We start from the raw sequence: 12,272 nt of genomic DNA on the forward strand, positions 1-12,272 counted from the left end.
GACCGCCTTGTCCCCTAAGTCTGTTACAGAGTTGCAAGAAAAACAAAGGTAACCGTTGATAAGCACTGCCTGTCAGGAGGGTTAGCTACCTTGTCAGCTGCGTCCTTTACCTTTTCCCTCCCTGAATGCTGATTGTTTTGGGACAAGAGAAGGGCCCAGCAAAGCAAGGAATACCCACTGAAGCCCTAACACCCTGTTATCAGAAGCCTGTGACCACGGGAGCTCTACTTCAGCCCTGTGAAGTCCAGGGTCCCTGGAACCATAATGAAGATGGTCTCTGCCCTGAGCTCTCCCTGAGTCACACCACACAGAGAAAGTATGCTCTCAGAACTTTATTAGGTGGAGTTTGGGCAAAAGAGAAAACCTCTGAAACAGTCGCCCACCTGGTTCAGGACGACTGGAATAGAGGAGCCTTTGCTTGGAGACATGTTGTCACTGAGATGAAGGCATATCTTTGATTTTTTTTTTTTTTAAAGGGGAGCTGACTGGCTGAGTATCTCTGAGCGCAAATTCAGATTATTTTAAAAATGGTCAGCCAGAGGAAGGCAAGTCTCTGGGGACAAGACCAGATCAGAAGCCGAAGCCCCAGCTCTCTGTGGAGACAAACAAGTGCCACCTCTAAGGGGGGGGGGGGGGCAGGGCTCTCTCTCTGCCATTCCCAGATCAAGGTTTGGAGGGAGGGGAACATGACAGATGACAAAAGGACCAGTTTCTCAAAAAGCAAGGGATAAAGTAATTACACAGGGACGAAAACTCAAAGAATGGTTTACAAGGGAGGGAGAAGGGAGGGAGATGAGCCGTGATTCTTCATTGGTACCTGACCCCAGTCCCCAAACTGCCTCCAGCCAGCCCTTCCAGACGCTGCCCACCGGGGGGCTCTGTAGAAGGCCTGAAGGCAGAAGGGGGGAAGGGGGCTGCTGCTGCTACAGCAGGAAGGGGCTTGAGTGGGGAGAGGAGCAGCTGCTCCCCCCTCCCCCAAGCCTTCTACCACATTTACAAATACATACATAAATACATTACATACAACAGGGAGTCTGGGAGGCAGGCTCCCCACAGAGGCTCGGCTGACACGTCTCAGAAACTCTGGGGAGGGTGCCGGGCTCTGTGCGCTCTCCTGCCCGGGGTAGGCCCCGCCCTGGCCAGGCCCCGCCCTGGCCCCCCAGCTCTTCAGGGTTCAGTTTGTCCAGTATGGAGAGTTGCCGTAGGCAGGTTTGGAGGCTTGTGACTTGGGCTGCAGGGAGCTGGGCTGGCTGCGCTGACCCGCGCCGCTCTGAGGAGGAGGAGAGAAGGCTGTCAAGGCTGCAGCGGAGCCCCCAGCCCAGGGCAGGATGGCCGCCTGCTCCACCGGGCTCACCTGAGCGTCCTGCGGGAGGTGGTGGTGCAGCAGCTGTGAGTGAGGCTGCTGGTGGGCGGGCAGGACGTGCACGAGCGGTGAGGGCGCGTAACCGGGGCCCAGGGGCCCAGGGGAGCCCAAGGCCGAGGGCAGGCTGAACGGTGGTGGGGTCCCTGCGTGAAATCCCTGCCTGTCGAAAGTCTGCAGGGCAGAGAGACGACAGTGAGGCTCGCTTGGCAGCACTCTGCCAGCCCTCCCACCAGTGCCGGCCCTCCCTCACCTGAGTCTTGCTGTAGACGGACCCAGTCACGTCAGGGAGGCCGGGGCCGCTCGAAGACGCCGACACTCCTAGAAGGAAAAGCGGCTGTTCCCACATCAGCTGGCCCCAGCGCCAGCCTCCCCCCGCTCCAGGGGCCCTCTGGGGCAGCCTCGCCTGAGAAGGAGTCAGGGGAGGAGACGACTGCTCTGGGCCGCAATCCTGGAAAGGCCTACCTTTGCCAGGCCCAGAACCTGCAGACTTGCTCTGTGCCTGCGATGATCCACCATAGCCACCCTTGGTGTAGTCTCCCGCCGCCGCCCCCTGGCTCACGTCATCGTAACCTAGCACGGCAGGGGACAAGAGGCACGTGTGAGCTAGGTGAGCCTGTCCTTCCCGTGCCTCTCCGTGGCGGAAGCACCCCTCACCTGCGCTGTAGCTGTGCTGGCCATAGCCACTGGCCTGCTGGAAAGGGGTGGTGGGGCTGCTGAGGCTCACACCGTGCTGCTTGGCTGAGGCTGGGGGGACCTGGTGGCAGGCAAGTAGGAGAGGCATTAGTAGGGGGACAGAGCTGGGGGAGCAGGTCACCCCGGCTTAGCCTCAGGCAGTTCGTGGCACAACCACTAGGGAGGTGTCTTCAGTAGCGCAACACGCTAGATCTCAAAACAGATGGGAAAGGAACCTCGCCCCCAAGCCGGACTCATTCCTCAAGGCCAGGTGACACTCTGAGTGGGGACCTGTCCCTCCCTCCCTGCTTCCGTTCCCTGGAGCTGGAGTAACACCCCCCTGAATACTCACAAACACGGTGGGCCCATACTGGAAGGCACTGGGTACGCCTGTATAGTAGGGGAGGCCAGTGTAGCTGTAGCCAGGTGGCAGGGCAGGGTTCAGAAAGGGCTGCTGGGCTGTGTGGTGGGCCTGGGACTGGCTCTGCTGGGGCTGAGCCAGGGTGGTGGCAGGTGCAGGGGACGCAGAGTCTCCTCGGCCAAACTTTGTGACATCACCTGGGAGAAACGGGGCACTGAATCCAGTCACTGCCCCCTATCCAGCCAGGAAAAAGCCAGACTGGTTCCCGTGAACAGGAACAGGCCTGGCTGCCAGCACAACAACAGGAAGCCGGTAGCTCTCTGCAGCCCTTCTGCGTCTGTTTCCAGACTCCCGGGATGAGCCACAGGCCAGTCCGATGAGCACTCCGCCCCCATGCCTAACCCCCTGAACAAGACTAACCTGAATAGGGATTATTAGCAAGGCTCCCATCTCGACTGGCGAGGGCTGCGGGTGTAGCGAAAGGAATCCCATAGTAATCCTAGGAGAGACCAGAGAGGTTCAGTCAGCACAAGAGCCTCACCCCACTCCCAGGACAGCAGAACCTGCAGGCAGTACGGATGCTCCAGGCAATGCCACATTCCCCAGGCCGACCAGACCGCAGGGACGTCACAGGCACACCACCAGAGGGCAGCACTCACAGAGAATTCAAAACAAATGGTGCCGGTCAGAGCTGTGCAGTGTGGCAGGCACACAGCATGTAGACGCACTGACCGATCCCTCAGCCTTCCCCGGGCAGAGCCAGCGGAGGCCCAGTCACACACATCCATTCTACATCACAGATGGATGCTGGTGAATGTCATGGGCCAAACCAACTCTCCTGGCTTCTCCAGTGAGAGGGATTCTGAAGGGCAGCTAGGAAAGTTAACAGGACAAGGAGAAACCTGAGGAGGAGGAGGGGCCAAAAGGGTTTAACAGGGGTCAGGTCCTGAGCTAGGAGAGACCGCCCACTCTGCCCTGGCAACGCTGACATTGCACAGGAGTCAGGACAAGCGTGGATGCTGAGGCAAAACACAGTGGAGCTCTATGAAGAAGGGGAGGCCTGCCCTGACCCTCACCCACCGCCCAGGGCTCTGGCAGCCCTGGACATACTACACCCCGGTCCTCTGAGCCGAGGGAAAGCCCTCCTGCTTTCCTCGTGGGCAGCAGTGTCTAGGAAAGGCACCTACAGCCTCCTTTGGCCCCATCTCCCAGACACCTCCAGGAAACCCACGGCACCCTCAGACCAGAACCACAACAGAAGGCAGGGCTAGAAAAGCACAGTTAGTAGAACACAAGCGGGGACAGGCCTGGAGGAAGCCCAGGAGGGGGAGCTCTTTGACACAAGAAAATCCAAAGGTGGAAATGAGGCACAAAAGTATCAGAATCTAAGAAATAACCAAAGGGGAAAATGAAAGAAATGCATCTCAAAAGGCAGGCTCAGAGGTGATTGCTTCTAAGGCACAAAAAGATTGAAGCAATATGCAGCAGCCCAGGATGATTCCCAGGGCTAGAATCCCACTGAGTCATTCCTAGGGGCCCAACCAGGCACCACCTTCAGACTCATTCAGGACCACCTCCTGCATTCCATCTCTGATGCCCTGGGGCTCCTGGCTGCAAGGTTTCCTGAGTGTCAGGGGGACTAGGGCCGCTTCTGGTTTCCCTGCAAAGCCCTAGGGCTTAAGGCATCCCCAGAAACCCTAAGTTCTGTTTTCCACTCTAGAAATCTGTCATCATGTCCTCAATATCCTTTCTGGGCCCTCCAGGGACATGGGCAGCAGCTGGAAAGTCCCGCAGGCCCCTTGAGCAGTAGTGTGATTGGCTGCTGGTTTGCACACTGGGGAAGAGCTGCCCAGCTACCAACCTATGGAAACATTCCAAGCAGATGAAAGGGTCTTCTGAGAGACACGAGCATCAGCCACTGGGGCCTGGGAGGTAGAGGTGGTGCCTGCAGCTCCCTGAGCTCTCTGTGGCCAGCCCAAGAGGGGCTAACACCAGTGGAGAGGAGTCTGAGGAAGGACACCTCACCTTCACTTGGGGAAAAGGAAAGACCATACCCAGGAGAGTTGACATTGGGGTCCAAATAGCTATTTACTCCCAGACAATGTGACAGATGCCCTGGTCTGCTGCAAATGATCAGGAGTCTGGGAAACGCCAGACCAAGAAGGGGGTACAAGGAGCCTGCAGGCTGTCCGGGCAGGGAGCGTGCCTCGTCCTGTACCTCTTCTGCACTGCAGTCCTGCTCACGTGGCCATCCCAGAGAAGGCCCAGTGCTTCATCCTGGTAGCAAGGGCCAGAATAAAGAGGCAATGCTGCCCTCAGAGTGAGACTGCAGCAACCAGAGAGATCCTGGGGCCAGCGTTCTTATACACGGGATGGCAGGCTAAACCCGGAAGGGCCCTTGAAGACTGCTGGCTCCAGCCACTCACTCAGAATAACAAAGCTGCCATCACGAGCATCACCAATGGCCACTTCAGAAGCCAAAAACACTAGATGGTACTTCGGAGAGGACTTTTTTAATAAAAAGTCTAGGGGCACGTAAGCAGCGCCACGTCCTGTTTGTTTGTTTGTTTTGGTGGGGGGAGGGGTGGAACTTGAGGGAAGAGAAGGACCCACGTTTGGTAGGGACACTGCCTACTGGGGCCCCAGGTCCCAATGATCTTCAGGATCCCCAGGCACGAGCGCAGGACGCTCGAGTGCCCAGGCTGTAGGTGCAGCAGGCACAACCACCAGATGGAAGCAGCTTTCTCAGCTGTGGTGCTGAGGGAAGTCCTCAGGCCGAGTGTCCTGAAGGCCAGAGAGGGTAGCAGTCACGGCCGCGCGGGTGAGATGCGCGAGACTCAAGAGTCTGAATCCCCCCGGCCACCAGCCCAAATCCCACTCACCATCGGCAGCCGTGACTGCAGCATCTGGAGCTCGTCATAGCCATAAACCTGTGTGAGGACCAACAAGGCTGTTAGATGCCCTGCCTTGACGGAGTCTAGCTGGAGAAACGCCCGGGATCCGAGCGGCAGAGGTGGGCTCAGGGAAGGAGCAGCAGCAACCCAAGGCCCCCAGGTCCTGCCGGGGGCCGGCCCAGAGCCCCACGTGCGCTCACCGGGTAGGCAGGAAGCAGTCCTCCGGGGCCCACGAGGTACTGGCTGTGCAGCAGGGGAGGCGCCCCCTGGGGCAGGCTGGGGGGCGCTTTGCCTGTGAAGGCAAACTCAAATGGAGTGAAGGGGCCACCACAAGGGCGAGATTCCTCACGTACTGTGGGCATGGCGGGTGTCGAGCCCACTGTCACGGTGCCGTCCCAGACGAGGCCACGGGCAAGAGGGGAGGGCAGCAGCCGAGAGGAACGGAAGCCATGCTAGGGGGCGGGGGAGACAGAGCACGTGCCACCACATCCAGGCTGTGTTACCAGAGGGGTCCGCGCCCCGCGGCACAAAACACCGCCACCCTCTCCTGAAGGCCGCACTGCGCCGAGAGGGCCCGAGCAGCAGGAACCGCCTGCCCCTCAAAACAAAGCAGGCCGGGCAGCGCCAGGAGAGGCACAGCTGGGCCAAAGGCGGGCGAGCAGTCGCTACCAAACCACAGTCTGCCCGGGTCTGGCTGCCAGGCAGTCACAGCAAGAGCAGAAGAGCCCACGAGAGCTGCTCCGTCATCTCAGCTCCAGGGATGAGCGAGGACAGAAAAGAATGGGGAGCTACGAGCACAAAGGCTGCCAGGGATCTGCCCAGGGGAGCGTGCCCCCAGACACTGATTTCAGAATCACCCAGAACCTGGCCCCCACATTAGCTCTGGAAGATCCGGCCTCAAGAGGTGAGTGGAACAAAGATGACAAGCAAGTGGCGGCACAGCCGGAGGGAGACTGTGAGCTTCCGATGCTCGTGGACCCCCCCAGGCCTGCCCGCCTCGGCCTCCTCCCGGGAAGCAGAACAGCACCTTCGAGGGGCGGGGGAGCTGGAAAGGCCCCGGGGGGCACACACCTGAGGTCACCAAGGGCGTGGCCCTGGCACTGCTGCTGGGGGCACTCACAGCGGTACCGCCCAGGCAGAGGCTGTTGACCGTGTTCATGCTGCTTGGCAGGCTGAGCCCTGAGGACGCGGCACTCGAGGCACAGGTTGCTGCCGTTGAGAAGGTGGCTGAGGACTGGAGGGAAGGGGCGCTCTCCACGCCGGCATGCTGGCAAGACAAAAGCCAGGACACATGGATCTGGGGGCAAAGCACAAGAGTGCACAAGAACCGGCCTGGCCTGTGTGCCCGCAGTCTCAGATGGACCAGTGTGCTCACCGTGGCCTCTCACACTGCAGCCACAGTAGGCCATTGGGACACAACTCATCAGCTGAGCTTTCAAGACCATTAAAATGGAGATTTACGACCAAAAAACCCTCCTAAAAAATCATTAAAGTTGCTCAGGCTTTGGTAAGTGAAACAAAGCACAGACACAGATGAGCACAGAGCATCTCAATATGAGGTGAAAAGCCACCTCACAGAAAAGCAAGGAGCCTCAGTAGAGTCGAGCCTGTGGCCACAAGCAGCCCAACCCAAGTCAGAGCCTTCCTGGCTCCTCTGACCTGAAGTCACAGGTGGCCAAGAGAGGCCTTTGCTCCAGGATCTGGTGACACTTTGTGGGTCACCAGGGACTACCAAGCAGGGCCCGGCCCGGCCCTAGGCCTGCCCGACAAGAGCCACCGAGGAAAGAAGGGCAAAACCTAGCAGAAAGCTGTGAAGAGCCTGAGTGCCAAGGGTCCTGCCCAGCTGCTAGTAAACGAGGCATCAGGAAGGGCTTCAGGGGCTGAGGGGTGGGTGGAAGAGATACACCTGGCTGGGCAAAGCAAGGGTCAAAGAGGGAGGAAAAGGCTCTGCAAGACTGAGACCAGCCTCCAAATCAGAACTTGTGCGCAACAAAGAAGCCGGGAAACTCCTGGAGGGGAAGCTGAAGAAGCGAAGGACCAGGAGAAAGGGGGCCCCCGTGTGCTCTGCTTTCCACGGCACAGACGGCGCCGTGCGGGTCCCAGCCCCGCGGGCCGCCCTGCCCACCCGAGCACTAGTATCCAGAATCGGCTCAGCAAGTGAAGACCGCTGAAATTATGGTCTTCTGGGGCTCCTCGGGACTCCTGCCCCTTCCGCCTAGATGGACAGACAGAACCAGGAAGACGAGAGCCCAGGGTAGGGCCAGGGCTGCCCAGCACCCATTCCACGGCCCCCTGCGTGGAGCCAAGGGCACCCGCCACAGGATCAGGAACGGCTCTGACCACCGCACTGTGATGGTGGCACTGGCCACACAACCTTTCAACCACAGGATTAAAAAAAGAAAAAAAAATAAAAAGAACATTCCCAGACTGGGGAGTATGAGGAATCCACGGGAACTCCAGAGTCACTCAGCAAGCCTCTCCTACTTCAGTGGACCCTGGCGGCGTGTCTGTATCTGCCCCCTCACCTCTCAAATCTGTGAGGGAGACAAGCTGCTGGCTCGCTCGGACCATCCGACGGGGCTGCCACTCAGCCCCTCAGATGGGCCCAGAACAGCACAGCTGCACCAAACCTTCCACAGAACAGGGCAGGAGAATACACTAGATTTCCTTTACAGACAAGGTAGGAAAGACCTGGCTGTGACAGACTATGATATATCCGACTATTCAAAAATCAATTCATAAAATGACAAACCTAGGAAAAATATTTGCACTTCCCATCACAAAGGGCTACCTACTACAGAAATAAAGACCACAGACCTGACAGGAAAATGAAAAATGTAAACAGCTCACCCAAAAAGAAATTAATGGCTTTCCAATATATAAAATAGATGTTCAAGCTCTTTCGATTAAACACTATACTGACAGGTCATTTTTCTATTAACACATTGGAAAAATACAAATATTTGGTAACATCATTTCAGGAGGACGTGGGGAAAGAGGACATTTCGTTCTTTGCCAGTGAGATCTAAGTGGGTTAAAATCACTATGCAGAGCAATTTGTATAAAATGACAAATGCCTAGCAATTCCACCTCCAGGGTTTACACTCTAGACACAGCTGCACACGTGAAACACGTGCAGAAGGTTATCCACCGTTGTTTGTACAGGCACATCTCATGTTCTTGTGCTTCTCAGATACTGCGTTTCTTACAAAGTGAGGGTCTGAGGCAACCCTGGGTCAAGAAAGTCTATCAGCACCATTTTTCCAACAGCATTGGCTCACTTCCTCTCTCTGCGTCACATTTTGTTAATTCTCACAATATTTCAAGTCTTTTCATTATTATATTTGCTATAATGATCAGTGACCTCTGATGTTACAAATGCAAAAAGATTACAACTTGCTCAAGGCTCAAGTGATGGCTAGCATTTTTAGCTAATAATGTATTTTTAAATTAAGATATGTTGTTTTTGTAGACATGTTATTGCACACCTTAACAGACTACAGTATAGTGTAAACAAAACTTATATGCACTAAGAAATCAAAAGATATATGACTCACTTTCCCACAATATTCCCACGGTGGTGGTCTATAACTGAACCCACAGTATTTCCAAGGTATCAAGACTGAAAATGGCCCTAAAGTTCCATCAGAGGAGGCCTGATTAAATAATGTAATGCAGCAGGGCTGTGAAAAAAGAACAAAGAACTCTGATTCAACACAGAAACCTCCTGAAGCTACACTGTTAAGTGAGGGAAAAAGATAAAGGACACTATGTAGAGAATACTCCCATTTATATTACAGGAAAAGAAAAAGGGCAGAAGGAAAACTGCTATGTATGCATTTTATGGGTTTATAAAATACAAACTAGAGGATCAAGAAAATAGGAGGAAAAGGCGTACAACCAAGTAGAAAAGAGACAAAAACTTTTCAGTATATATCTTTTTATGTCTTTCGTTATTGAATCTGTGACGATGTTAGCAATTGTACTAGGTGATTCTGGCTGTGGCCATTGGGACTGTAAGATTTGGGGTTTCCTGCTAAGACACAGAGTGCAGCTAACCCATGAGAGCAAGAGCTCTGGGCTCCAACACACAGTGCCCGGAACAGGAGGCCAGCTCTGCAGGGCTCACAAAGGGAACATCTCAGGGCTCCCACTGGCCAAACAGGAGGCACTGGCTGGTGGGCAACTTACTCCAAGGGCAGAGATATTCACACCAATCTCTGCTATGAAGACAGTGATCTATGTGTTTTAAGACAAAGAATTATGTGTAAACTGATTTCACTTGGAAAGCTAGAGTATGAAAGCCATGATGTTAGCCAGGTCCTGATAAAGGATAGGACCTGAATCTTCCATTGCTTCATTCTACAGCGAAAGATTCGACTTCTTCTTCAGAGGAAACCAATTTCCCCCGGTTTCCCGACTCTCCCGTTCATCTGCACCCAAAACTTCCTTCCCTACTTGAGGAACCATCTACTTCCACCTTGTGGAAGCCTGCTGTCTCCCAGGAGAGGGACACTGTGCTCTCTCCAGGCACCTTTCCTTCCACGTTCCAGCCTCCCCAGCTGCTAGCACAACACCCGCCTGCTGCCCTGCCTCCTTGCACGGCCCGGCTGCCAGCCCTCAGCCCGCTCGGTCTAGACCGAGTCCTACCCAAGACCACGCTCCCAGCTCCACAGCTCAGAAGCCGCACCTCAGCAACCACCATCTAGGTCACTCTTCAGCGCACCAGGACACTCGCCCGCTTGTGCTTCCACTCTTGCCTCTCCATACCCACACTTCCTTCTTCAACAGCAACCTTCCCAAAGCCTCTGCCTCTGAGCTGGGGAAGATGGCCTGAGACGGCAAGAGTGAAGTCTCCACGACCACCAGCAACCTGGAATGCAGTTACACTGACTGGGCTGTCAGTCTCAGAGACACGCGAGCTCTCCCTTTCCTTTCAAGCACTCTCCCTACAGTGGGCTTCACAAAGTAACAGAGCATTCCCCAGGAACACTGCTCTTGATTAAACTTGACTTTTAGTAGAGCCCATGCGGAAGTTAGCAACGAGTCTACTTTCCTCTACAAAACTTGCAAAGACCTCAACATAAGAAGCCCCAGCAAATAAAACCAACCCTGCCAGGTAGAAAGGTCTCCTATCATGAACAGGGAGCTCAGTGAGTTCTTGGGAACAAATTCACCACCTGACAGCCCTGCCAATCATCTATCAGGTGTGGAGAACCAATTCTTCCACAGAGACATGGACTTAGGAAGCAAGATGTCCTCCATGTTGCCTAGGAAATCATCTGTTCAAACCATGTACCTAGATGGAGACATTACAGCCAAGCTATTAGAGTATTTCAGATATTTAAAATCCACAAACTAAAGCCCCACCTGCACATGACTAAGCTCCAAGCTGGCTAAGCAGGGTGCTGGGCGAGGGAGCAAGGAAAACACTTACCGTGTGTGACGTGCTGGTGGAGAGCACCGTGTGCGCAGAGGAGAGGCTGCTCTGGTGGCCGGAGAGAGAGCTGGAAGACAAGGCAGAGCCCCGCGTGTGCACCCCCCAGCACTCCACTCGAGGGACCCACGCGTCTAGGAGGGCTGCACACGAGCTTGCCCATCCCTTCACATCCTTCCTTCCATGTGGCCTTGGAACCCAGTCCAGGTGCTCTGTGGTCAGAAATGATCTAAAGGGTCACTCACCATGAGCATCTGGGACATCCTGCCCTAGGAAAGCTACAGAGCCAGCTCAGACAACTCTAACCATTTGCTCTGCAGACTGTAAATGCTAAGAACAGGATTGCACTAAGAACACGGCCAGCCCCAGAGACCCCATTATATTTGTGTGTGAGGGAAGAAAGTTCCTATGTTCAACCCCACATGCCAGAGACAGAGCTTGAATTCCCATCAAATGCAGAACTCAAACCAAACGCTTTTGTTCCTGGCTACAGGAGGAAAGAGGAGAAGTCTACTCAGAAGACAGGGTAAGGACCAGACAAATCCCATTCTCCTGCACCCTGTTCTGATAACTTCATCTCTGACACCACGACAAGTGCGAGGCAGTGACCTGCTCAGAAAACCCCCAGCACTCTCACCCCACATCACAGCAACGGGGCCCAGAATGCGGAGGAGAGACAAGGTTCGGGGCACCCTCCTGAGGGCTGAAGAAGAGTAGCAGTGACCCCTTGGACCCACCTGATTCCCAGGGGACCCAGGGCTCTGTGACAGCAGGGGCATCACAGGACAGCAAGGCTTTCACACTCGGTGCCTGTGAGACCCTACCCAGCCACCTATGCTGCGGCCTTACTGCAAAAGGCCAGGACATCATGCAGGGAGCAACAGTGGGTTCTGCTCATGGGAACAGCCATGTAGAAGGGCTCCAGGACTTCGCCCCCGTGTGCCTCGGACTCTGGGCCCGTATTTTCCACGTACCTGCTAAGTTGAGAGAGGGGGCTGCTGGACAGGTCACCAGGCTGGGACAAGGAGGGCAGACCGGCAGTGTGCTGGGGTACAGAGGGCAGAAGCGGAGTGCAAGAGGTGGTGCTGGGCAGGGAGCCCACGGATGGGAGGGCGGAGGGAGGGTCTGTTGTCTTTGGAGCTGGAACAGATGAAGGAGCTGTAAGAAACAGATCTGTTTAGCGCCAGAACCAACCGTTAAGTATCAGAAATATGCTCAATGTTTTGTGACACGTCAGGCTCAGCTGAGACATATACAAAGTTACACCCCTGGGGAAAATGCACAAGCATGCCACAGGTAGGCCCTTCTCTGTCTGCTGCGACTATGGAGAGGACTGTCAGAACACAGGCCCCAGGCAAGGAGAGAAATGACATCTTTACCAGCATACACAGCCCCTCTGGGGTGAACATACTCCTCCCAACTAAAGGAACCCGACCCTGAGCCACACCCAGAAAGGGAAAGAGGCTCTAAGTTTGACAAATACAGTTACAACATGAGCACAGCAAGGGACAGTGAAAGTCTGGTAGGCGAACCACCCAGGGGTTA

At 55.2% G+C, this 12,272-nt stretch overlaps 1 protein-coding gene across 6 annotated transcripts in view; it reads right to left on the bottom strand.

Annotated features, from left to right (window-relative positions):
* Positions 1-1,046: 1,046 nt before the first annotated feature.
* Positions 1,047-12,272, bottom strand: part of UBAP2 (ubiquitin associated protein 2) — a 125,117-nt gene continuing 113,891 nt past the window's right edge. For 2 of the 6 annotated variants that reach the window (XM_070045754.1, XM_070045752.1), the window contains 12 exons: positions 11,702-11,867; positions 10,728-10,797; positions 6,362-6,557; positions 5,491-5,582; positions 5,279-5,326; positions 2,817-2,895; positions 2,388-2,593; positions 2,018-2,117; positions 1,826-1,933; positions 1,614-1,681; positions 1,355-1,534; positions 1,047-1,270 (listed from right to left, as the gene is read on the bottom strand). In XM_070045754.1, the coding sequence (XP_069901855.1) occupies positions 1,175-1,270; positions 1,355-1,534; positions 1,614-1,681; positions 1,826-1,933; positions 2,018-2,117; positions 2,388-2,593; positions 2,817-2,895; positions 5,279-5,326; positions 5,491-5,582; positions 6,362-6,557; positions 10,728-10,797; positions 11,702-11,867 (1,409 nt within the window). In that variant the 3' untranslated portion in view covers positions 1,047-1,174. Of the gene's footprint in view, positions 1,271-1,354; positions 1,535-1,613; positions 1,682-1,825; positions 1,934-2,017; positions 2,118-2,387; positions 2,611-2,816; positions 2,896-5,278; positions 5,327-5,490; positions 5,583-6,361; positions 6,558-8,847; positions 8,974-10,727; positions 10,798-11,701; positions 11,901-12,272 lie in introns of those variants that run through there. The other 4 variants (XM_060301051.1, XM_070045753.1, XM_070045751.1 and 1 more) reach the window with 4 other exon arrangements.

This window comes from Globicephala melas, chromosome 6 (genome assembly GCF_963455315.2).
Source record: "Globicephala melas chromosome 6, mGloMel1.2, whole genome shotgun sequence".
Lineage (NCBI taxonomy): Eukaryota > Metazoa > Chordata > Mammalia > Artiodactyla > Delphinidae > Globicephala > Globicephala melas.